This window comes from Nuphar pumila, chromosome 8 (genome assembly GCF_984573655.1).
Source record: "Nuphar pumila chromosome 8, dmNupPumi1.hap1.1, whole genome shotgun sequence".
Lineage (NCBI taxonomy): Eukaryota > Viridiplantae > Streptophyta > Magnoliopsida > Nymphaeales > Nymphaeaceae > Nuphar > Nuphar pumila.
This window is the reverse complement of record NC_143256.1, coordinates 2,997,443-3,024,421: the sequence shown is the minus strand read 5'-3', so window position 1 is coordinate 3,024,421 and position 26,979 is coordinate 2,997,443. Positions and strand designations below refer to the sequence as shown.

The window sequence follows — 26,979 nt, the reverse complement described above, 5'->3', positions numbered from 1 at the left end:
CATTATTCTTTATTAGATGTCAAAGTACAAAGGACAACTTCAACATCTAGCCTTTGTAAGCTTTCATATTTTACATGTATATATATCCTGTATAATTGCATCTACTAGGAATAGGATGTTTTTCCACTTTTCTCTATTTATCAGACTTAGATACTGAATTAACGATTTTTGGATTTAGAGGAATTAGACTTTAAATCATTAATGGGTTTTAAGTTTTTATTTAACAAATCTGGAGATCAATTACTTAAATTTGGATTTTTGATTAAATGTGGAGTTTATTAAGTAAAAGTCTGAACCTGGTTAAGCGATTTAAAACTGGGATTTTAAATGAAATTAAGTCTGAATAGTTGTCATATCCAAATTAAGCTATTTTTTTAGCAACTGGTTTTGAAGTTTCACGGTAACCATAAAGGACTGGGATTTTTTTAGGTAAACTCATTGATTTCCTTTCATGTATGATAGAATATATATATATATATATATATATATATATATATATATATATATATCAGTCTTTGCGGGCATTATTTAAAATCCTAATTTTATTTTGTTTTCGTAGTTCCTTACACCTGTCTCTTCCCAATTAAATTCATAACCGTGTTACCTTCAGTGATTCTTTGAAAGCTGCCTGTGAGGGGCTAATATTGAGCCATTTGTGGGACTTTGAAGTCATGTGTTTGGTACGTGTAATTGAGAATAATGCAAGTAAAGTACACGGACATGTTAATGTATATGGTTGTGATTTGGCATGTAGCACAATATTTACACTGTTATGATAGAGTGGGTAATAACCCACATCGGATATCTGCATGATGTTCTTATGTAAAGAACTTTATAATCTAAAAGACCTAAACAGTGTAATTGATTTTTTTTCTTCCTTGGTTGCCCTCTGAAATAGTGAGATCCTTGGATGACGGTCATGAGGGACCGTAAGGATACTGAACGCCGTATGAAATGTTTACTCTAAGAACCTGATAGGCGGTTTATGTTTCTGGCCACGGTTGTAAGGAACTTCCACCACTTTACTTGGAGGTGATGTTGTCTGGCCTAGCTACAAGTATTAGCATACCAAGAAAAATGGTGTCGAAGGGTGATGATGTAGTTGTACTAGCATTAGGTGACGATTCCTAATATTCCAACTTAGGGTGATGATTTTTGACGTTGGTCGAGGGACATATGTCTGACCCAATTAATAAAATACAATTGTGTGATTAAGATACAAACTGAGGACTGTCTTGAACCTCGGGATTGTAACCCGTCTCCAGTATTCGCGGGTTTTATGCAAGATGAAACTTAAATGTGTTGCATGAAGTATGAGCATGCATTCAAAAGCGATGATTAACAATTAGACAAAAAAGTCACTCATGAAATCTACATTGATTCATGCATCGATTAATCTTTGGTCCATGCATCCACTTTGGTTTATGTAACATGTAAATTGTGATTGCCTGAAATTAAATTAGTTTATATTGCAAGTCCGTAAAAAGCAGAGTTACCGGAAGCGCCTAGGCAAAAGGGGAAACGCGCTTCCCCGAAGCGCGCTTCGGAAGCGCGAAACGTCGCGCTTCCGAAGCGTGAGGGGAAGCGTCCCCCTTTTTTGGGAAGTGCGCTTCCCTTTTATGGGAAGCGCGTCCCCCTTTTATGGGAAACGCGCTTCCCATAAATGGGAAGCGCGCTTCCCCCACGTTTCCCCCTCGCTTCCCCTCGTTTCCCCATTTTTTTCATTTTTTTCGCTTCCCCTCACTTCCGGTTCGCTTCCTAGGTCGTTTCCGAGACGGTTCGGAATTTTCTTCTAAGTGGTCCCACGCTTCCCCGCTTCCTAAATTTTTGAAAGTGCCTCGCTTCCCGCTCCCGCTTCCCGTATCGCTTCCCGCTCCCGCTTCCTCGACTGGTAACTCTGGTAAAAAGTGTGAATTGTGTGTTAAAGCCCTCTTAAACTTATGTTTGATTTGATGTATGCTTCTTTTCTTATTATTGAATTTGAAGAGGGTCTCGTACGAGAACTTCGGTTCTTACCCCATTTTTTAAAAACCTTTTTCAGGTATTGAGGATTAGTCTTAGCTGAGCAAAGTGACGAAGAGACCGACTTGCTGGAAAGGATGAGGATTTATGATTTGGTGGCCCTGATTCTAACTGCTATAGGAGTTAATTGTTTCTTTTGGAACTTATTGAACTTTAAATTGGGTTATTAAGTTAAATACATTCAATTTAAGTTCATGAATTGAATAAATTTATGTTTTGGAATGGATATTGGTTGGGTGAATATAAAATTTGTAATGTGCCCCGGATCTATGGGTTGTCTTTCCGCAATGATTTAAAATATATATTCATTTCAAAAAAAAATTCTGCATTTTTTTGAGGGTTAGTTTAGGGTCGTTACACCAACAAACATGAACATGTATGTGGTTTATATGCCCTTTTACATGGTTCGTACTTCGTAGCACTATGTAAAATTATATAGATTTATACAACAATCTGTCAATATGTTCAGAAACTGAAATATATAAACAATTAAAAACATGAATAGGTATAGCACTTCACACAAAACATAAAATCTGAAGAAAATATATATATATATATGTCAAAACAACTGAAAGCACAAAAACAGAGATTTTACCTGAAATTAGAAGTGCAAGGAATGGAAATTGCAATTCTGGCTCACACAACCTAAACAAAATGGTTATCATCCCAGGATCAGAAATCGATCACATCTAAAAAGTCGTATACATGTAGATAGAATATGTAATCCTAGTCCACAGATCTAGAAGCATATGTTAGCATCCACACAAAGCTACAACGTGAGGTTGAAATTTACTATTGAGCTTTATAAGCCAAATAAATACAGAATGATAGAGCTCGAATTACTGCATTGACCTTTGCAAATGTAACAAGGCACACGTAGATGATGACAAGAAGATCACTGATGCTATGTAGATTGTATAATGGACATAAGATAAGCAAAAATAATGTGTCTAAATTACATAAAGTTCTGTTGATTGACAGATTTCTTTTCCTAATAACTACGCTGGGGAGTATCCAACTGTCAACCACACCAAAGATACTTTGACAAAGCTCAGATCTATCAGTCTAGCTATTTCATTTGGCCCAACTTAAAGATTTCATTGACTTGACAAAAGGAAAGAAAAGCTAATCTTTGAATCCAAAACCTAATATGAATTATGCAAAATTAAGTGAGTAAGAAATTGTGCCTATACCATTAGTCAAGCAGTGTGACTGATGGCAGGTTTGTTATTTATTTGTATTAGAATGCTTATTGTTATTCTTTTAACATTGGGACATTAAGTGTTTTATCTAGAATTGGCATGTTTGCATTTTAACCCGCGTTAGTGTTCAAATTAGATGTCATTAATACTTGTTATGTGTGTTAAATTGTAATTCATAAGATAATGTATTTTCTATATATATTTTATATGTATAAAAGAAGATACATATACATATATATTTCATATATATGTACATGTATCCATCTACTTATATATATAAAATATATGTCTTTCGTGTTTTAGTCATAGGTGTATTTTAGTCATTTCTACATTTAACACATATTCATGTTTTTTAATATGATTGTAATTTTCCTTTTTTTATCTTTTTCTTTTAAGTAGTGTACCTTTGGGGGGGGGGGCACCCTCTAGTTGTTGAGCCCCTCCAACGGTCACATTTGTGACCGTTGGATGGGCTCCAACGACTAGAAGTTGAGCCCCTCCAAGGCCCACTTTAGTGCTCTATAAAAAGGGCTCATCCCCTTGTATTTATGATAGGCTTTGAGACAAAGCCATTATTGTTTAATAAAACTTCTCTTATTCTTTTATGCCTTTGTGCATTTGTGAGACATTGTTGATGGTGCCTTTGTGCACAAGTGTTCTAAGTGTTCTTATTGTGCCTTTGTGCACACTTTATTCATCAAGAACTTAGTGTCTTGATCATAATGACTTCTTTGGAGTTACTTTTACATGGTATCAGAGCAAGGTTATTATTGAAGAAGAAAAGTTATTATTAAAGAAGATTGTGCCCCTCGAAAGGCGTGCACCTACCTTTCCCTTGATTTTCGGCGTAGAGACTCCTTGCAATATATATTGAGGGAATTATACCTGTAATATCGCGTATTTTCACACTTGGTCATTTTGAGATTTGCAAAAAATTGGCGAAGTATAGAAGAAAAATCGTTTGAACCTCGATATTAGGCCGATGCTTTGGAGTCTGGACTTGGCTCAGGTCTCCTTATCAAGGCCTAAATGAGCCAATCGAAAAGTGAGAGAAAGTTTTATTTTCGACCTTTAAATTTAAGCGAAATTCAGGTTATTTTCGGGCCTTCCGAAATTCGAGTTATATGTCGTTGGATGCGTCTCAAAATTCTGAGCGTAACGATATTTTATTTTCTTTGATTCAGGCTACGGTTGGCCCAAAAATCTCATTTTTTCAAAATTTGAACAGTTTGTCGGTTCGGATCCGGATTTGGATCGGACCGGATATGATGGATTTGATCCAAATTAATATGGATTTGGACTCTATCCAAGACCCATATTAATCTGGATTTGATCCAGCCCTAGACCCATTTGGAGTTTTGAGATGGATTTGGATCTTGAATCCAAATCCATGCCCAATGATTTTTCCAACTTTAAATTCATTAGAAACCTCTAAATTGGAGTTAATTAATGTTAAGTAGCCTCCCAAGTGAATTTGGTAATTTTTAGGAGCTTTTGAAAATTTAATTATTATTTAATATTAATTAATTTAATGTAATTCCGAAATTTTAATTTGACAATTGTTTAGGACTCTAAGTAGAGCCCTTAAACCCATATAAAATCACTTTAGAAGTGTTTTGGTTCAATAATATAATTTTTTGAAGCTTTTGAAAATTTATTTATTATTTAATATAAAATAATTAATTAATTAATTTAATTCCAAAAATGTAATTTGACATTTATTTAGAACTCTTAGTTGAGTCCTTAAACACACCTAGAAGCATCTAAGAAAGTTTAAGAAACATAGAGTTACAAATGAAATAAAACTTTGAAAAAGTCAACCTGGAGAGTTCCGAAATTTTTGAAACTCTAAGAGAGAAGAGAGTTCTAGTTGGGGCTGCACTCTCTTCTCCCGCCCATCTAGAGCTATATAAATAAGTCAAAAAAAAAAAGGGAAAGAAAGAGAAAGAGAAGGAAAAAGAGAGAGAAAAATGGGAGGAAAAGAAGAAAAAGGCTTCTTCTCCGATCATCCGTCGTTTCCACCATTATTTTCTTGTTCTTTTTCGATCTACGGTAAAGGTATGGGTTTTTCTCTTGAATCAAATGAGAAAAAGAGCATGGATTTGTATTCCATGCAAGATTTTAATAAAAACCCATGAAAAAAGAGTAAATCTGAATATTTACTCTAGATTCATGGTTGAGATTTATGTTTTTCTCCTTTCTGAAATATATACATGTATATATATATATATATATATATTTTTATATATGTATATATTTTTTTAATGTACCGTAAATTTATGGAGCTGGATTGATCTACCATGTATTTAACATGCCCAGATCTGGTCCAGATCTAGTGTTCTAAGGTTTGAAAAAAAAAATAAACATGATGCGGTCTATATGCAGTTAAAAAAAAATTGTGCATGCTTATTGTTTGATAAAACAGAAAATTTGTTCTTGATTAATGCTCATGTTTGAACAACATATATTAATGCATGTTCCATGTTAAGTTTTCTCTTTTAGATCCATGTGAACTCTTGAATGTAAAAAGCAACATACGTACGTGTCTTGATGATAAATCTGTTTAGTACATGCATGATTGAGTGTGATGGTGCATGCATATGGGTACCTGAATTTTATTTTTAAATCTGTTCATGCGTGTACATTTGACAAAGATTTAAAAATATATATATTTTTGTATCAAGGTGTGCTACAGCTGGGCAACCCAACCGAGTGACTTGGCTGGGCAGACCTCTGCCAGGCCCAGTTTACCTGATTTAAAGAGAGAGAGAGAGAGAGAGAGATTTTAAAAGAAAAATTATTTTCTGTTTTATTATGATATGCACTTGGGCGTGGATCGGCTGGGCTATTGGCTAAGTCAGCCCCTAGCCAACAATGGTTGGCTGGGCAGAGGGTCTTACCCAGCCGACTGAGTCTGCTGGGTGGGTTTTAATAGGGTACATACCCAGCCGACTGGGCTAGGTGCCTGCAGACTACAAAAAAAAAATGTTCTCACCTCCTATCCCACGTAATGAACCTTTCATAATTGTTGTGTTTCTTCCTTCTAGACTCCCCACAAACACACCAAATCTCGTTGATCAAGGACTGATAAACTCTTGATAGTTGTCTCCAATAGCTTAAAATGTTAATGTGCTTCCAGATGAAATTAGTCAGTTGTTCCTACCACTCTCTATGGTTCAATCCTATGGTCACCTGAGACCTTGTTAACGTTTGAAAAATTGAAAAGCCCCTCTTCCATCCTTTGTCTCAGTGTACCTGTGATGGGATCTCCATTTACCGATAGGTTTTTAATTCTCAATTAACCTGACCCTAGGCATGCTGCTGTTTGTCTTTTGGAAGCATATTGTATAGAAAAGCAGGCATGTTACTATGTGGTTGAGAAATTCCACTAAGAACATGAAAATTTTCAATAACGACCTTAAGTGTTGGAGTAGACTGGATTTGCAGGCATCTTGTATGTGATTCTGGAGCTTTCAAATTTAAATACCAAAAAAATTGTCTATTTCTGGTAACACAAATTTTGGGGAATTAAAATCCACTTAACTATCGCCTCCGTTTGGGAATACATGTCCTTTAGGCAACATGGTGGATGCTTAACATAGTATGGTTAGGTTGCAAAACAGTATCAGGAAGCGAGTTCCTGATGATTTCAGAAACTATGTTTCAGACAGCAAGCTTTTGATGTTACCATGCTTCAAGTAGAAGTTGAGCTTATAAAAAAATGATAATAATAATAATAATAACTGCAACAGCATGAGAATTCATCAAGGAAAGATAACAAGTTAACTGCAAAAAACCGTGGATATGGTATGGATGTATAACAGCACAGAAATCTGAAAATAAGGACATGGTTTCATGACTAAAGTTTATACATAGTGTTTGACTGCAAATTTCTCAATGCACAAAACAGCCGCCAGCTCAAACCTCATGATTATTAGCAAAAATCATAACATGGAAGCTCACAGTCATGTCTAACATTTAGCTTGTTTAATTATACCCCCAAAGTATTGCAGCATGTCTGCTATTCATGTCAATGTCAAGATGTGTTGACCCAAAACACAGAGGCTAAGTGATTGAAAAAAAAAACAATGCTGGCAAAGTAAAGAAAAACTTGGTGTTTGCCGAATTAGAAAATCTGGAAATTTTCTCACACGTGCTGCATGTAAATTCATGATTGTTATGTATTTAAAATGCCGATATGGATTATGTATCGGATTATGTGGACTTGATATTCAGAGTTGTGCATATTGGATGTGTTGTCTTATGATGACCAAAATTCAGTCTGGTGCATTAATTTTCCAGAGTTTGCCTATTATGAATTATTAGGCTATACTCATGCTAAAATTTAGCTATGCATGCTTATGGTTGATTAAGTATACATGCTCAATGTTTATAATGCAATGTTACTTATATGTGCATCTTGTGGGCATGTGCAAATCCTGAATTTTTTATTAATTTGCATATGTACCTTTGCATGGTAGTTCGCATGTGAGCATGAATTGACTCATGAGTGCAAGGCTGTATTTGGCATGGTCACATAAGCACACGCCCGTGAACAGTGAACACATGGATTAAATGAAATCATGCTTTGGAGATGAATATGAGTATTGAATGAAAGCATGCAATTAATTTGAAATTGTGGACTCATGCACATGCATATGAATATCCTTGTTTCATGTGCATAGTTAAAATTTGCGCACACAAATGTGCATTTGGAAAGCATGTGATTTACTTCATATATGGCATATTGTTATGGTTTTTGCATTTGGTGCATCGATGATCGAAGTGAATCATCGTGGGTTTGGTGGGCCTCGAACTATGGTTATTCTTTCTTTATTTATTTTAAATGCATCGTAAAAATCACATTAATATTGTTGCACTGTATTACACTGTTCTATGCTTTTCCGTGGGCGATGGTCCCGTGATGATTCTCGCAGAAGAATATGTGAGCTTGTGCCTTTGTTTGCATGCTGAATTGCAAATTAAAGAATTGTTTAATAATGATCAAATAAAAATAAAAGAACTGTATGTTCTGAGATCTCCCGTCGTTAGAATGGGAATCTTAGAGTTTCGGTTTTGGAAGACCACGAGGATACAAAAACTCTGTGTGCATTATTGATTACCCTTGAACCCGATATTGAGGTTCTTTCTCCTAGCTACGGTTTTAGGGAGAGTCCATCATTTTACCTGGGGGTGGTGTGTAGACACAACTATTGTTTTGATATACCAAGAAAGTGACACTATTGGATGTGGAGGTCTTTAGTGTCCCGACATTAGATGTAGAGGTCTAATGTTCCGAAGGTGATTCGGTCGAGGGCTAATTTTGGAACCCAGTAATAAAATACAACTTGTGTGTTAAGTTACCCTAGGAACCCTACTTGACCTCGAGAATTTTTACCCGTTTGGTATATCTGCGGGCAACGGTAATAAAAAGATGAACTTAAATTGTATGGATTTAATAAGGACATGCATATAAATAATAAAAAATAATAAGTTATTCATGCATATGCATAGAAATCATGCATATTCCTACTATGCATTAGATCTTGCATATTTATTTGTTCTGTAATTGTGATATATTGGTGAATGTATGATGTTTGTTCCCTAATACATGTAAAATATCTTTAATACTTAAATTATGGTCTCTATTGATAGTAATTGTTCTCTATTAAATAAATAGTTAATTGATTTATGAATTTGTTATAATTGGATCCCTCTAAAATATCGCATGAATCTTATTTGTGTTCTTTTTTCTTATTTATTTCATTAGAAGGATTCGTACACAGAATTCTTTGAATTCTGACACCCCTACTTTTGTGTTTTTCGCAGCCTTAGATGCGCAGTGAGGCGACTTTCTTTTGAGAGGAGCTACGAGGGGATCACACGATTGCTTGGCAAATACCTTTGGACAGCGTGGCTCTTCTTTTTGCTTTATTTACATTTTATTTGCTTATGTCTCAGACTTTATGCATTTTAATAAATAAAGTATGGTTTGGTTTGGTTTGAAAGATGATTATAAGATCCCTTATGGTGGTGGTTGTATTTAGTTGTAAAGGACTCGGGTTTCTGGGAATGTTTCCGCACTTGGAAAAAAAAATTGTCACTTTTTCACGGGTACGAGTTGGGGTCGTTACAATACCATAACAAGTAAGCTTTAAAGACTCGCTTGTGGTAAGATCTTCTTCACACTTTTTCCTTTCTTGTCATAATGGGGAAAAAGACTCACTTCTCTCTTGGGTTCAAACTCAATGGCTCAAATTAACATGTTTGAGTCGGTAATATGGAAGCCCATATCAAGGGTAAAGAGCTTTTGGGATATGTCCAAGGCTCAATACCGAAACCGGAACCAAAGATTACTTTGGTAGAAAGTGGAGAAATAAAGATTCTTGAAGGTGAAGAGAGAATCAAAGCGCTTGAAGACTATAGTAAGAAACATGAGGAATGGGAGATGAGAAATTTTAAAATCCTATCATGGATCTTCTTATCCGTTGAGACAAGAATCAATGCCAACATTATCAAATTCAAAAAAACTTCTCAAGCTTGGCAATATCTTGAAAAAATGTACATTTCAAGAGACTTGTCCCACAAGTACTATCTTCAAAAAAGGCCTTTGACCCTCCAACAAGGCGAAATGACTATTAGAGAGTATTTCGCGGAGTTGTCCTCTATTTGGGATGAGCTTGCCATGCTTGATCCCAAATGGAGTGGTCAAGCCATTGAGCTTAGACATAAACAATTAGAAGATGATCGCTTTTTCAACTTTCTAAATGGGCTTAGACTCGAATTTGAACAAATATGATCCTCTCTTCTATCCGCCTTCCTCTTCTCTTGAAGATTTAATTACAAAATTAAGTGGGGAAGAGACTCGTATGGGTATAAGCAAAAATAACTCAAGTATTCTTGCCACACCTTCCAACCAAAAAGAAGGTGAAGGTGTTAATGTTGTTTCAAGATCGGGAAACAATTTAAGAACCTACAAACCTCCCCACTTCAAAAATCAAAATCAATGAGCAAGGAAAAATAATGGGCAAGGCGGAAAAAGAGATTATAGCAAAGTTATATGCCACGAGCTCTACTTTAGACTTTAGAGACTTGTTCTTATTATTGCTATTGTTATTATTGTTCATGTTCATATCTCTAGACATTTCATATTTTATTGAATAAAATTAGATTGCTTTCAGTAATGGTAATGCAAGATCCCTTGTGGTTGTGGTTGTGGATGTGGTTACGACTGTAAGGCCCTGGGTCTCTGAGAATGTTTCCACAATTGTTTTCAAAAAAAAAAAATAACGACTTTTTAACGGGTCGGAATTGGGGTCGTTACAATATATGCAGCCTATGCATCTTTCATGTGCTCTAAATGTAGAATATTGATCTTTTCTAGTCATTTACTGTATCCTAATTGTTAAAAAAATGCCACTTTTTTTAGTTCCCATATAATCTCTTATCCTCCTGCTCATACACTGTGCAGTTGACATGAAATCTGCAAAGAACTCTAATATTCAAAAGCTATTCCCTTCATAGACTTGAACTTTTAACAACCAAAAAAATTATATGAAATTTTGAAAAAGAAATTAAATTATAATCTTCAAGCTTCATACCTAGCAACCAAAGCATGAGCTTCCATGTGATGTACACCAATGATTGGCAAACTGAACTGGCTAGCTATTCTTCTTGCTTTTTGCACACCAACTACACATCAGTGACATCACAAGTTCAGACAGATGCAAGAGATACAATCAACAGACTACAAGAATTACTAGAATAGTAAAAAATTCTCTCCGTGATCAAAGCTAGAAATGTGAAAGCACAGAGAAATCGACTGAAACATCAAAGAAATGAAGATTCTGCCCAAGAAAAAAAATCAAGAAACAAAATAAAATAAGAAAACACCTATCAAACTATGTGCTAAGTTTTTTTTTCTTTTGATAAGCTTGTGAAACAGCCCTCATCAAATATGGATCTGAATATTAAGTTTTCATAATTCTCTCCTTTTTTTGAGAAAATGCAATTCTGTAACCATAATGAAGCATACCACTATATGTTATTCACCTATTTCATTAATTTACTTTGCAACATCATGACAAGCAATATACAGTGGTTAAATTTTGTGTGGCCTTCACATAACTCTCTTAAATAGTTCATGATGTTACCCATATTAATTCCCAATGCATCCAACTGATTGTCACAAACATGACATGTAGAAATGTAATATACATGTGCATGCCCTCAGCTCCTATTTCTTAGTTCAGGTTATCACACCTAGTTTCCAAATGAATATTCAACTATGTTTAATTTGAAGATGGTGCTCCTCTTTGGAATGGTTACCATAACCATGACACTGAGTATGCATCATAGCTTTATGTATACAGCATGGTAACGATATCAGCTATATATAGCCAATAAAGCTCATTTTATTGGGTCTTAGTACCATAAACCTTGAAGTTACAGAAAATATAAACAAGAAATAGTTATTGCTATATATATCACAATATAATTGAAGTAGAAAACATGTTTTTACCTTTTCAATATTGTTCACTGCTCTTAAAGTATGTGGTTTGGAGATAAATTCAATCTTCCCACCCTCTTATCTCTAAACTATTTTTCTAGGGTACACAATAGCTGGACTTGCAATGGACCACAAATCATATCTCATAGCAATATCTTGCTGTAACAATGCCTGCTTATAATCCATCTCTCACCTAGATTAGATCCTTCAAGTTGAATGGATTGATATTTGTCAAACTGCAAGTTTGGCACAGGTATTTAAGAGATAGTTGATCATGCAAACAATTTTGCAACGGTTTGTGGCAGCTAACCAACTGGCCCAAGTTCATTTAATTGGGCAGGTTCGTAATGACCTATGTCTCAAATACTGTTGGTATATTGAACCCATCGGCTCTTGCAATTTTATCATGATAAACTCAGAAAACTTGAAAATCAGAAATTCATAACGACATAATGTTAACCAATTTACCGCATTTTCAATGTGACTTTTCTATCTTTTTCAAGGAAAGTAAAACTTCTGTTAAAAATGAAGGGAAGTCCCTTGAACGCAATAAAGAACCAAGGAACTATGTCACAGTGACATGCCACCTAGAGTGTGTGTCATGGGTGACATGAGGACATGTGATGGCCACTGGCACAACTTTAACATACACGGACATTATTTCCGTGGTTTTGAATACTTTTTAATAATATTTCATGAAAATATATTAATATCAAAAAATAATTTGTGATTGATTAAAAATTGAAAAGTTGTGCCTTTGTGTCTTATTTTTCAAAAAAAAATGATCTTGCATGTCAAACTTGTCATGTGTCAGGCTGTACCCTTATATTTGTGACAAAGGTAAGGAAAAACAAAAGAGAAACCAGGTTACAAAATAGAGAAATCCCTCAATTTACTAGGCTCAATTCAGACAATGTTTGTGTTTGGCCAGTTTTCAGTAACAAAGAGGGAGATCTGGTACTGCAGCTTGTAATGTATTGGGTGTGGAGATTCCTCCCCTCTACCAAAGGCCCTATTATTCCATTATAACCAAATAGACCACCAAACAATTTTCTACCACTACAAAATAAGAGCCCATTTCCTGCCCTTGTACTTGTGGATCCCTCGTCGGTTTTGAAAAACAAAACCAAGGTTTCCACACAAAAAAAATAGAAAATAGATCTGATACTCAAATCTGAACTTGAGATGTGGGGGTTGTTCTTCAAGATCTCACGCCCACTGCACCAGGGACCTCAGATCTTCGTTTTTTGGGTAGAGGCATTGTGAAAATATGTACCTCGGGTGCAAACCTACGAAAAGACGAGTTTTCTCGGGAAAACAACATGAAACACAAACAATATACCAACATTAAGACTATTAAGACTTAGAAAAATGTATGAAAGAAACCAAAATACGAACTAAAATACATCAAATTTCACCTTGGGCTTAGGCAGCCCTTTCAACAGTTGACGAGCACGGGCGGCACTTCGGCTTGGAGTGGGCTTGAAATAGGAGTGAGATGGGGACCTGGGTCCTAGAGTAGGCTTGATGTGGGCTAGAACTAAGCTAGGTCGGCTAGGTTAAGTTCAGCTGCAGATATTCTAGCAGAGAAAGGGTGCGAGGGGAGACAAAGACCAGATCTTCTATAGGAGGGGTGACCCCCTTATAGTTTTCTAATGGATCCGGGTACGTTTTCTATGTATACAGGATCCATGTGAATGAACGGTTCCTATTAGATTGATTCAAATAAAAGGCTAAGATTCATCCAAGGCATGTTGACTTGAATAAGGGTTTTATTTTTGTAAATGGGATTCGGGAAGGAGGATATTCCGTTTTAATTTTGGAAAGCAAGTGGCGTAGATGAGGGCGGGACGCACTTTCTGAAAAATAGTCAGAAAGTTGATAACGACAAATGGTTTTGTCGTTACAAAAGGCGGTTAACTACACATGTTGTCTTAACGACAATTGAATGTGTCCTTAGCCCAACTAATGACGACAAATAATGGGAGAGTGACAACTAATGACGACGATTTATGGGGAGTGACAACCGTTAACAATAATTGAAAGTGTCGTTAAGGGATGTTGATATCACGACCCAAAAGACGATTGATGATGGCGACAATTCCAAAGGGTTGACAACAATTCAAAGTATCATGACAACAATTCAAAGTATGATAACGGCAATTCAAAGTGTGATAATGATAATTTAATGTGTCGTTATCACCTAAAAACTTGCTTTGGCTATAAATTTAGATTTTGGGGTCGGTTCGACTGAATTGTTGGCTTTTTAGAAAGTTGAAAACATCCTCTTTAACTTTTCTTTTGGTCAAAAACCTTAAAAAGGCCATTTTGAAGGTCAAAAATCAGATTGAAGTCATCCTTAGTAATGAAATTTGGGGATTTTGGTATGAAAAATATCTTGGTCCAAAATGGGGTGTCTACATAATGCCTCTCTTTGTTGTCAAGTATGCGAAGCTCGATCGATAACAAAGTACACACTGGCTTGAAAAGAGCGAAAGGTTGGCTCTGGCAAAGTTTTCTTCGAAAAGGAGTTTTTGATAAAGACAAACATGGCTTGATGGTGCAAGATGATAGCTAAAGGTGCGTGCTTAACTTAACACGAGGGTCTCCTTGTGATGTCTATCATATAGGCGAAGAGGTCTGGCCAAACGAGGTTGGTCTGCAAACTGAGCTAGTATCTTATTTCACATGAGGGCTTTCCCGTGAACTCAGTGATGTGAGCGGGAAGACTTGTCGAACGAGGTCAAGCAAAGGCGAAACAAGTGTCTTGTCACTTGAAATCGCACGAAAGACAGCTGATGATTTTGAAAAAGACAAAGACTTATTTTGACAAGACAAAGACAGAGACAAGCCTTTGAGGCAAAAGCAACGAAAAAAAGACTTAAGATATTTTTGGACTTTTTTCAAAGACAGAGAATGATTTTGCTTCAGAAAGGTGCCTCTTAGGACAAGGCTTGGGTTTAGGATGATTTGTGTGTGCATCAAATGGGTTTTGGATTGTTTCATCAATCTGTGGGTCAACCTATGAACCGAATGTCCATCTATTTAGAGGATGGTCCTAGAATTGGGACATGGGCAGGTTTTTCTAAGGGTTTTAACTGGCTTCCTTCAAGAACAGGTTAGAAGATGCAAATATACATGAAATGCATGAGATGTATGCATGAGATGCATGAACGAGAACGCCTAACTATGTCACATGGGTGCGGGTGCGGATGCGGGTGCGGCGCAATTTTAAAATTTTTGGACACGGGGACTCGGCTATATATATATTATTTTTTTTAAAAAAGTGTACAGACACAACACAGTCCGTGACTGTGCACAGTCACAGTCTGTGACTGCAGCACAGTCCACTGTGCACAGCACTGTGCACTGTGCACTGTGCATTTTTTTAAAATAAAAAATATAAAAAAATCATTTTTTAGGGACAAATGGACATTTTTGAACTCGGTCAAAGTTGACCAAGTCCAAAATGTGGATGGACTCGGCCTCGACTCATTGACCGAGTCTAACTCGGCGTTGACCGAGTCCAGGCCGAGTTTGAAGCCGCACCCGTGTCTGCACCCGTGTCGGGGCGTATCGACTCGGGTGCGGCACCTCCCTAGCCGAGTCCGTGTGACTTAGACGCCTAAATGTATGAGAAGATATAAGAAATGCATGAGAAAATGCATGGTAGGCATGGGAAAATGTTATGAAATGCATGGGAACAATTCCCAAAATATGTGAAATGATCATTGCAGGAACCTCCTGGGAAGGAAAAATCTATCCCAAGGAAACAGGTGTTGACGACACATTAATGTGTTGTTAAGAGATCAGATAACAACAAATGTTGAATTGCCTTTTTGGAAGATGTGTCGTTAGCCTAACTGCCATTTCTGTTAACGACAAATGAATGTGTCATTAACGGACTTTACTTTTTGCTGACGACACATCTCAACTTTTAATCATCTCTTTTGGATAGTTGCCTTTTGGGCCGACGACACTTCATGAACCTACTATTTCTCATGATGACACTTGATGGCTGCAGAGAATAAATTTATTTGTCGTTAACAGGTTCCTAGGAGTTTTTTTTATGTATGAGGCCTGTGTTTGTTGCATATCATCAGTGAGCGCTTTTTCTGTTCTGTTTTCTCTGCTTTTGTACGCCCTTTTCCTTTTTCAGCCATGGTGATGATCAAGAAGGATAACATTTTCCCTCGATTTGAAATTTTGGGGCTGATTCACAAATACCTTCAGATGGAGAAAGGGGATGTGAATTCGTGGAGCATCGTCCCTTATGCCACTCCTTGGTTCTTGAAATGGGTGTTGAAATTTGAATTTTTCCATTAGGCGTATCTGACTGAATTCCAATTGTTACAAGTTACTCAACTCTACAATTTCAAGGTTAACGACCCACTCATTTTGGACCTTACGGAACGATGGAATCTATGTACCAACACATTCTGGCTTCCGATGGGGGAGATGACAATTACTCTGGAAGAGTTCATCTCAATCATAGGGATCACTGTCCCACCTCGCAACGTGACCCATCCAAAACCAGTTCTTGAATTGTCCTCCCTATGATGAGTGGACGGCATTGTGAATCTGACTGGTGGAATGGAATGGCTACGGATGTACCGTGATGGAGTCCCTTGTCTGATGTTGCAGTCTTTTTGGGATGTTGTTTTAAGAGTATGTCGGAGTTGTGCGAGCATTACCTGAAACACCTTAGGGGTGATCATGAATACATTTTACATGTTTATTCATCTTATTCTATGCATGATCCAGTGTAAAATCGCATTAAAACCCTGTCTTTATCATTGTTTTCGAGAAATTGCTTTGAAACCCAATTTTCGGAAAAAATCATATTTTTCGATTCGGCCCAGCGTTTTTCGGTATTTTTATTAGATAGAATTTTTCTAATTCATAATTTAGTTAGATTAGGACTTACTTTATTACTTTGAATTAGTTTTAGAAAATACCCCTTTGAAAAACACTTTTTTAAGAGAGGACCTGTTTTGAAAATTGGAAAAATATTTTGGATTCCTTTTGAAAACTTTGTTTTTAACCTAATTAGGCTTATAAATAGTAGTTTTGAGGGCTGGAAAAACTTTTTTTTTTAGCAGCCCTCTTGCCTCCCTTGCCTCTTGCCTCCATCTTCCCTTCTCCCTTCTTCTTCTTCATTCGTGGCCGATTTCTTTTTTCCTTCTATTTTTCCTTCTTCTTCCTCTTCTTATTCTTTATTTCATCGATCCTCTAAACCCTGTCCTCGTCGGCTTTTCTTACCTTCTTCGTCGGGGAGGCGTGTATGCAGCTGGGATCAACCATCTTCTTTTCTCAACCCTTCTATCGGAGATGATCCGTGAAGGTCGTTTCTTTCTCTCTTTTTCACCGTAGTTTTAGGTTTTGCATCGCATAAAGCATTGCATAGCATATATTTTTAGTAGATCATCGCATCATTTGAATACTAACTTAGTTTAGATTAATTTTATTGCATCTAAGTAAATAAAAAGAACAAAAATAGATTTTGTTTTAAGATAGAGTAGTCGGTTCTTGATTCGAGAATAGCAAGATTGTGATTTAAGTAGATCGTGTTTTTAACATAGGTTTTGTAGAATGTAGATGAGATGCGCAGACACCTAGGTAGAGATAGAGAGAGACGGCTGCAAAAATAAGAGAACTCGTTAAATGTTATTAGGGCTAATCTCTATGTTAAATAGAGAGAGGCCAAAAGGAGAAATTACATATGACCCTCATTAAATTAAAATATCAAATAACCTCTAATCTAAGAAAACTTAAACTTAAAACCTCTTAATCTCAACACTCCACCTAGGTAGAGAGAGAGAGAAAGAGAGAGAGACGGCTGCAAAAATAAGAGAACTCGGTAAATGTTATTAGGACTAATCTATATGTTAAATAGAGAGAGGCCAAAAGGAGAAATTACATATAAGACCCTCATTAAATTAAAATATCAAATAACCTCTAATCTAAGAAAACTTAAACTTAAAACCTCTTAATCTCAACACTCCCCCTGAAGCTGGAGCATAGATATCAATCATGCTCAGCTTGTCACAACATTTTGAGAAATTTGGTCTAGCAAGAGGCTTTGTAAACATATCTGCAACTTGGTCCTCCGACTTTAGATATTTGGTAGAGATATAACCAGCTTGAACCATATCTCTTACATAGTGGCAATCAACCTCAATATGCTTTGTTCTCTCATGAAAGACAGGATTGTTCGCTATATATGTGGCAGCCTTGTTATCACACATCATGGTCATAGGAGAGGAAACCTTCACCTAAAGGTCATGAAGAACAATACGAACCCACATCAATTCAGCAGTTGTTTGGGCCAAAGCCCTATATTCTGATTCTGCACTCGATCTAGAAACCACATTTTGCTTCTTCTCCATGAAATCAGGTTGTCTCCCAGAAACACACTGAATCCTATGGTAGATTTTCTATCCACTATAGACATCAGAATAGGCCACTATCTCCAGAGTTCCACCTTTTCCTGAACAATAACCCTTTTTCAGGAGAAGATTTTAAATACCCGAGAATCATTATAGCTGCATTCCATAGTACTTCAGTTGGTTTGTCCATAAACTGGCTAACTTTGCTTACTGCTAAAGCAATATCCGGCCTCGTAACAGTTACATACAGTAGCTTCCCTACTAATGAGCGATAGCTTTTGCTATCAACCGGTTTTGACCCTTCTTCAAACAACTGAACTTTATGGTCCATGGGAATATTTGTCGGTTTAGCTCCCAACATTCCTGTTTCCTTTAATAAGTCAAGAACATACTTCCGTTGAGACAAAACCATCCCGTCACGGTTCCTGGCAACTTCTATACCCAGAAAATATCTAAGTGGACCAAGGTCTTCTGTAACAAAGTGTTTTTGAAGATGAGCCTTTGTGGCTTCAATATTTTTCACATCGTCTCCTGTAAGAATGTTGGCATCCACATATATCACCATAACAACTATGCCTGAATTAGTTTTCTTGATAAATAGTGTATGATCTGCCGCTGACCTGTTGAAGCCAAAGTGTGACATCACTTCAAACAGCTTTTGAAACCATACACGAGGACTTTGTTTCAAGCCATAAATCATCTTTTTCAATCTACACACCTTCTGACACTCCCCCTCAACCTCAAAACCTGAAGGTTGTTGCATGTAAACTGTCTCAGATAGATCCCCATATAGAAACGCATTCTTCACATCTAATTGACATAAGCTCCAACCATGATGAACAGCTACTGAGAGAACAAGACGAATGGTGCCCATCTGTGCAACAGGAGAAAAGGTTTCAAAGAAATCAATACCATATGTCTGACTATATCCTTTTGCTACTAATCTGGCCTTGTACCTTTCAATAGATTCATTTGATTTGTACTTTATTGTATATACCCATTTGCATATGCTGAGACACTAAAGCATCCATTTCTTCTTGCATAGCCAGCTTCCAGCGGTTATCTAGCTCTGCCTGGTGATAGTTCAGAGGAATCGTTTCAGCAGATAAGGCTGAAATAAAATTTTTCATCTGATTTCCAATTTTGGCATCGGAGACAAAATGAGATATGGGATATAAGGTACATTGGCGTGTCCCCTTGCGTAGAGCAATAGGCCTGTTATCATCATCATGAAGATCACTATTGTCAGTAGTACTTACCTCAGGAGAAGAAGAAGATGGAGGCACGGGCAGAGGTGGAGCTCTACGTACACATACCAATGGAGGATTATTAAATCGTGAAGAGGATGAAGTTTGGTTCGGTACCAAGGGCACAGATTCCAAAGGAAAAGGAGGTATAGGTAAGGGAAAAGAGTCAGCTGGACCAACCTGCAGCGGGGAACCGGTACTAGAGAAATATGGAGTGGATTCCAAGAAAGATACATCCGCACTAACATACTCTCGGCGAGAAATAGGATCATAACATCGATATCCCTTTTGATTTTTTGGATAACCTATAAATATGCATTTTATAACTTGAGCAGATAATTTATCACGGTCAGGACCAAGTTTGTGTACAAAACAAATACATCCAAATATTTTTGGTGAGAAAGAGAAGAGTGGGGCATTAGGTTTTAGGATATGTAATGGAATTTGATCACCCACAGAAGATGAAGGCATACGGTTGATCAGATAACAAGCAGTGGTAATCGCATCACCCCAATATAACGTAGGAACATTGGATTGAATCATAATGGTCCTGGCAACATCAAGCAGGTGCCGATGTTTTCGCTCAGCCACCCCATTTTGTTGAGATGAATAGGCACAAGAAGTTTGGGGTTGAATGCCATGATCTTGGTAAAATTGTAACAGAAGTTTTGATTTAAACTCAAGAGCATTATCAGTGCGAACAATCTTGACAATAGATTCAAACTGAGTTTTTATTTCAAGAATTAAGGATTTGATAATACTTGGAACTTCAGATCGTTCTTTTTTTAAAAACACCCATGACAACTTAGAGAAGTCATCAACAATAACAAGATAATATCGACACTGAGTCCTAGTAGGAATCTTACTAGGACCCCATACATCTGCATGAAGGAGTTCAGACTTTGACTTGAAGGGAACGAACTTCGATGATGCTTGCCCAATTGACATGCTTCACACTGAAATGATGTAGTGGAAGGAATTTGAGGAAAGACAGAACGAAGCTTTGACAATGAAGGATGACCAAGACGCTGATGCCACTGAACAGGACTGGATTAGTGTTCCACTGCAGCATGAACAGTACCCACTGGATGATGTAGGTAGTAGACTCCATTTTCTTCATAGCCTCCACCAATCTTCTTCCCCGTCAGCAAATCCTGAAAATGACAACCCATCGGATCAAATATCACTCTACAGTTTAATTCTTTTGTAAGGCAGCTAACAGAGAGTAAACTTTGAGGAAAGTTGGGAGCATGAAGAACATTTTTCAATTGTAAGGAGGAGGATATAGAAATGTTTGCCTGACCAACAACTGGTGAGGAACTCCCATCGACTAATGAGACTCCTCGATGAACAGTAATATCCTTTCGATCTGAAAAAAACAAACGAATTTCCACACAAGTGTCTGGATGCACCAGAGTCAATAATCCACTTATTGTCATTCGGATGAAGATGATTCCCTGTTGAGTAGGCAACACCGGCTACAGGAGGGGCGGAACTCAAGGGGCGAAGAGCTATCAGTTCATCATATTCAGCTCGACTGAGGGTGATACTATCACTTGCAGAGATATTATCATGTACATTTGTTGCCTCTAGTGTAGTAACATTTGCTTTAGGAGCATATGGCTTTGATAAAGAAGTGGTTGGCCGACCATGCTTATCCCAGCAACGATCTTCTAAATGTCCAGAGTTTTCATAGAATGTACATTGAAGCTTTCCTCTGCCTCCCATACCTCATCCACGACCTCGTCCTCTGATATTCTGAATATTTCCACGCCCATAACCAGATAAGACAACTAGAACAGATGACTGAGTCACAGGCTGAGATTGTGGAAGAGAGATCGCAAGTCTACTCAGACGATTGTATGCATCAGCAAGAGTATGTTCTTGAAGATAGACCTCCAGTCAACATTTGGACTTTTGCAACAGAAAATTCTGAAGATAGACCTGTAAGAAACCGAGCAATCATAGTTTGTTCTTGATGATCCTTTTGCTTCGAGCAACAAAGAGGCCTGTGAGCATTGAGTCTTTCAAACGCAGTTTTGACGGATGCATAGTACTGGGCCAAGGTCTGATCTCCCTGCTGTAAATTATATATCTCATGTTCGACTTGCAGGATACGACTCACATTAGTCTCTTGTGAGTACGTATCTCGAAGATTGTTCCACATCTGTTTGGCTGTATTATAGTAAATTAAACCATCTGCAATATGGGGTTCGACACTATTCATTATCCATGACATAACTATGTCATTATCTTCATCCCAAGTAACATATTTTCCCACTTTTTCAGTGGGTTCGTCTTCCAACAAAATATGTTTTCTACGATGTCCAAATACCGACATCATAAAAGTTCTGGACCACCTGGCATAGTTAGTTTTATTCAACCTTACAGAAGAGCCGTATGAGAAGGGATTGGCAAAAGCCTTATACTCCCCAATATGTTCAATTTTGGAATCACATTTCGAAGTTTCAGCCATACTGAAGATTTAATACTATTTCAGCTCCAAAAAAAATCAGATTCACTCACTTGAACAGCAAGTTTTATAATCACGCGTCAGGCAAGTCCACGATTACACAGATTTCACACCAGAGATAAAATCTGGACAGGCTTCAAGCGACACAGGGAAGAGCGTGTGTTACCATCACGCATCAGCCAATATGACAACCAGCAGCTATACTCAAACACAGAATCCCACGACAGTAATGAACAGCAGCCCACAAACAGGGATATTTTCCAACACAGCAGGGAATCACGCCTGCTGTTTCCACGACAGAAAGACAACTGATACTAACATGCTTCTTTCACAGCACGCATGTTAAAAAAAACACGACACAGCAGGGAATCACGACTGCTGAAATCCATATTCTGAAATAAAACAACCAACTGAAATAAAACAACCAACTAAAATCCAGGGAATCACGACCAACGATAATATGCAGACGCAGAAAAAAAATTATCACGACAGTTGCTGTTCCCAGACATATAAAGCTCGACAACCAACAAGAATTTCAGTTCTTCAGGGGACGGTTAAACAAATCAGTCATATCTCGATCACAAGCAACAGCACAGGAAATGAGATTGTCGTTGCTCCCAAACAGCAGGAAATCACGACAAGAAAAAAAATATCCAAAACTCAGGAGAAAAGGGTTACGGCTACCAGACCAAAGACACGCATCCACCGTGTCCCTTAGATCTGATGACAGATCTGGGTCATGACCTTGGTCAGATCCCAGATCTGTTATCAGATCTTACAAAAAAAAATTGCACACCTGATTCCAACTTTTTTTTTCGTTGGTGTAGATCAATCACTATCGATCACGCTCCCGGGATCAATGGCTCTGATACCATGTAGAATGTAGATGAGATGGGCAGACACCTAGGTAGAGAGAGAGAGAGAGAGAGACGACTGCAAAAATAAGAGAACTCGTTAAATGTTATCAGGGTTAATCTCTATGTTAAATACAGAGAGGCCAAAAGGAAAAATTACATATAAGACCCTCATTAAATTAAAATATCAAATAACCTCTAATCTAAGAAAACTTAAACTTAAAACCTCTTAATCTCAACAGGTTTTATATGTTGTTTTCATGTTTCTTGAATCGATTTAGATTAGTTTTAGGATAGATCTCGGTTAGAATAGTCGGGTGCACGTTTTTATTTTTTTATTTCATTTTTATAGATCCAGAAAACAGCATTTTAGCATTTCTTTTACTCAACCGATATAATGTCTTTTATTGAGTCAGTGTTTCTGCCTAGTTTAGTTTAGGTTAAGGCAGTATTGATTTATTGATTTCGTTAGAAGATGATTTAGAGTAGCAGACTAGCAGTTTGTGGTTTTAATTATTTCATTAGGTTGATAACATTAGGTGTTAATTGTTTATTTCAATAGTTTGTTAAACATTAGCAGTAGTCGTCACTGCTGTGTTTTCTTCTTTTAAGATAAATACGTTCATTCCAGGTTTGTATTTAGTTGGTAAAAATTAATTTAGAGTAAACAGCATGGCGGTTATCTTCATCGTTTTCTTTTTAATTATTGTTCCTTGACAAAATCGGTCATCAGCCATAGCCTTATAGTTTAATGTTGGTTCTTTTAATTAAGTCATCTAGTTCCTCATTGATTCATGTGTTAGCTGATTGTTTTTCTTTTATCTTACCAGTTTTATACTTCCAGATTATTGCTTAGTAAGTAGTGTATTCCGTATAGCATAGCTAGGTTATTATTTGTTTTAATTTTTGCTAGTTGGTTTGTTAAGCATTTTAATCAGTGCATTGGGTTAGTATAATTCCCTGAAATTAATTTTGTGTGTTAGTTAGTTAGTTCAAATCGCGTTAATTCATGTTGGCTACGTTTTAGATTTAATGGGTAGTTCATATTTTGGCTTTATCATGCATAAGTTGGTTTATCATCAATAGTCGATTGCCTTGTGATTTTCATATTTTTGGTTTTGTCATGCATAGGTTAGTTTATTTTATTGCATAACTCTGTCTTTTAGTGGGTATTAGGTCCAGCATGTTGGTGTGACTCACGTTAAGCTAATTTAGTCTTTATTTTATTATCCATCTTGCATATAGTTAGCATTAGCCTTAGTTGATGATTCAAATTAACCAAGTAGCATGGTTTCATTTAGCGGATTTTTCTTTAGTCTTGTTAATTGTTTTTCTTTATCAACTTGTTAATGTTAATTAATTAATTAGTTTAGCTGAGTACTTTCTTGATTTCTTTAGAGTATTTTAGTTTCTTGAATTTTTGATTTCTTGCATTAGTTAATCATGGTTTGTTGCAATTTAGTTTCTTGAGTTGTTAGTTAGGTAGTTTTATTATTTTGTCTTTTAGTGTTAGGTTGTTACGAGTTTGTTATTAGTTAGTTCATGTAGTAGTTTAGTTCATGTTAATTAGTTCATGGTTTTGTGATTTTTCTTCATTTTCACCTTTGATTTTCTCGTAGATTTCCTTTTCTGGTGTTTGTTTTGTTTTTGTTTCTTGCAGGAAAGCATTGAAACGTACGGGAGAGCCATTTTTGTGTCCTCGAAGTACCTTTTGAGATCCCCTCAAGCCCTCAGAAGTGCCCTCAGGGAGCCCTCAAAGGGGTCACAAAGTGATATGCAAATAAGAAAAGCAAAAGAAGGGGACTACTAAAGACTCAAGCACTAAAGACTTTTTCCTTGATTCTTAGATTAGGTTTTCATTTTTTTTTAATTTAATTCAATTATTTGGGTTGAAATAAGGCCATTAATTATTGTTTAAAGTTCTCCACAGAGGGCTGCACTATTTCCTTATTAACTCGATTAATTGAAGTTTTTTTTTGCAATAAAAAGTAGTTTAGATTGTGTGTTGAATATGAAGTCTATCCCGTTCCCTGAGATCGACCCGGACTCCACCACTCGTGCGAGCCGGTTTTTATATTTTTGGTGTCTGTTCACTTGATTTTGAATAAAAATATTGTTTTAAAAAGCATTTTCATAAAACTCACACCAAATTTTTGGCAGTTTCACTTTGTGTTTGGTTTCTTTTTCACATCTTTGGTGAGACCCGAGAACTCATGGACCCTCATTCATCTTTTGAAGCACTGGTTTGGCCGAGACGGCTTTCGCTGGGCATAGCAGATTTAGCTTGCCTTTACATAGGGCTAAGCTCCTTTGCTTATCATCGGGACAAGGATTTTATTGGCAGCAATGCCCTTTTGGAGATCTGGTTCTCTGAGCATGTCCCAGATCTTTGTCCTCCTCAAGTTCTCTCGACAAAGCTTATCCAAGAGAGGTATAATGACTTCATGGGATCTCGGCAGCGTCGATCAGTGAAGACTTATCGGAGACTGATCAATGACATGGAGGAACATTTGATTGCTTGGGACATCCTTCCTGTTTTTGTTTATGGTCCTCCCAAGCTCACGATACCTCTTCTTCAGAAGGTTGTCTGGTTGGCAGGACACTTTTATAAGGTTTCGTATTGTTCTAATCTGTGTTTGCACCAATTCTCACAGATTCATGGAACTATGAACAACAAGGTCCCTGAAGACAAGATGGAGGAGATGGATATTGACTCAACTTAGTGGAACACTTCTCTGCAAACTCTCTTCTTCATGGTTGGTTAGAACGATCTTGCGGGCTTCTGCAGGACTGAACACTGCTTCCAGTTTTGATAGTTGGTAGGAGGAAGTTCGTCCTGATTTCGATTTTTCTTGACGTTCGTTTCGACGATGCGATTGCTTCTATGTAGGGAAATCGCTTCGAAATAAGGTATGCAAAAAAACCCATCAATGGAAGTCCCCTTTTCGGTACCGAGAGGGCGACGATGACATCAGCGGTTTACTTCAAATGTATCCTTCCTTCCACCCACGGTGCAGGCGTTTCTTCCCGACCAGAGTCACCACATTTCTAGTCTGGAACTTGTGGGAGTGATGAGTTTCCTACCTTTGCTCGCTCTTTTGACCATTCTAACAATTTTTCCTGACTTTTGTTGACTTGGCTTCTGTTCTGAATTTCAAGAGGTCCCTAAGAGGAGGGTGTGAGTCCACTAAGAGTTGCTACGAACCTGGTGGATTCATGAGGATTAGGAGCTCAGAGCATCCCTGGACGAGATTGATTTTGGCTGCTTGTCTAGGTATGGCATCAAAAAGGCCAACAGGCGGTTAGTCATGGCCTTGGTTGAGAAGTGGATGCGAGAGACCAACACCTTTCATTTTTCTGGGGCAAGATGACTATCACCCCGTCAAGGGTCCATCATTTGTTGGGCCTTCTAATGAGTACTGACCCAATGGTGACTTCGGGTGAGGATCCATCTTTGATTTTTCATAGGACCTTCGGGCAATGGCCTCATGCTTAGGCAAAGATTCAGATGACTTGGTTGCAGCATGAGTTCGCGGCCAATGAGATGGGTGTCTGACACCCTCTTTTTGTTTGTCGGTCCACCTATCTATTGTACTTGATGGGTTCAACATGCTTTCCTTCGGGCGATGGGACCCACTTGCCTCTTCAATTTGTGGAGTTTGTGATGGAGTCGAGCCGTTATGACTTGTATTGTAGGACATTGGCCTACTCCTTCTAGCACTTTGGTGAGTTCGTGTTGAGGACTGCAGACCAAGGTTGTTAGGATATTACTGAATGGATTTGCCTGCGTTATTGGTTTCTTGAATTGACTTATATTTTGGTATGGAAATGTGTTGCATATGTCTGAGATATGTATGTATGTTTGTGCATACTTGATATTGAGTAGACACCTATTACTCTTGTGTTCCTACTACTTAGACTGGATGTATTCTAACTCTACTACTTAATCGTTAAGGTGAGGAATAGATAGTGCTAGAACAGTTGCGGGATGTTCTGGTGGTGCCATGTTATGGAATGATAGTGTTTGGTACAGAATGCTTGTTACGCCCCTGAGATGTTTAACCTACCAAATTGATTAATTTCGTTGTATTCAAAAAATAAAATTGATCGTATTTTTTGGGTTAAAATTTTGAAGTGTTACACTTGGGTCATTGCCTATAAATAGTCACTGCTTGCAAAAATTTTGAACTCTTGCATGTATTAGGATTTCTCCAAACCCTGAGGTGTTGTCCCATAACCCTGTTCACTTCATATTTGCAACTCAGCTAAAACAGCAACCTCTA

At 37.3% G+C, this 26,979-nt stretch overlaps 1 protein-coding gene across 2 annotated transcripts in view; it reads right to left on the bottom strand.

Moving 5' to 3' along the window:
- GCP1 (glycoprotease 1) overlaps positions 1–26,979 on the bottom strand; it is a 160,862-nt gene that overhangs the window by 121,360 nt on the left and 12,523 nt on the right. For both annotated transcript variants that reach the window (XM_090015948.1, XM_090015949.1), the window contains exons 5-6: positions 10,826–10,916; positions 2,618–2,667 (exon numbers count right to left, since the gene is read on the bottom strand). In XM_090015948.1, the coding sequence (XP_089872074.1) occupies positions 2,618–2,667; positions 10,826–10,916 (141 nt within the window). The remainder of the gene's footprint in view (positions 1–2,617; positions 2,668–10,825; positions 10,917–26,979) is intronic.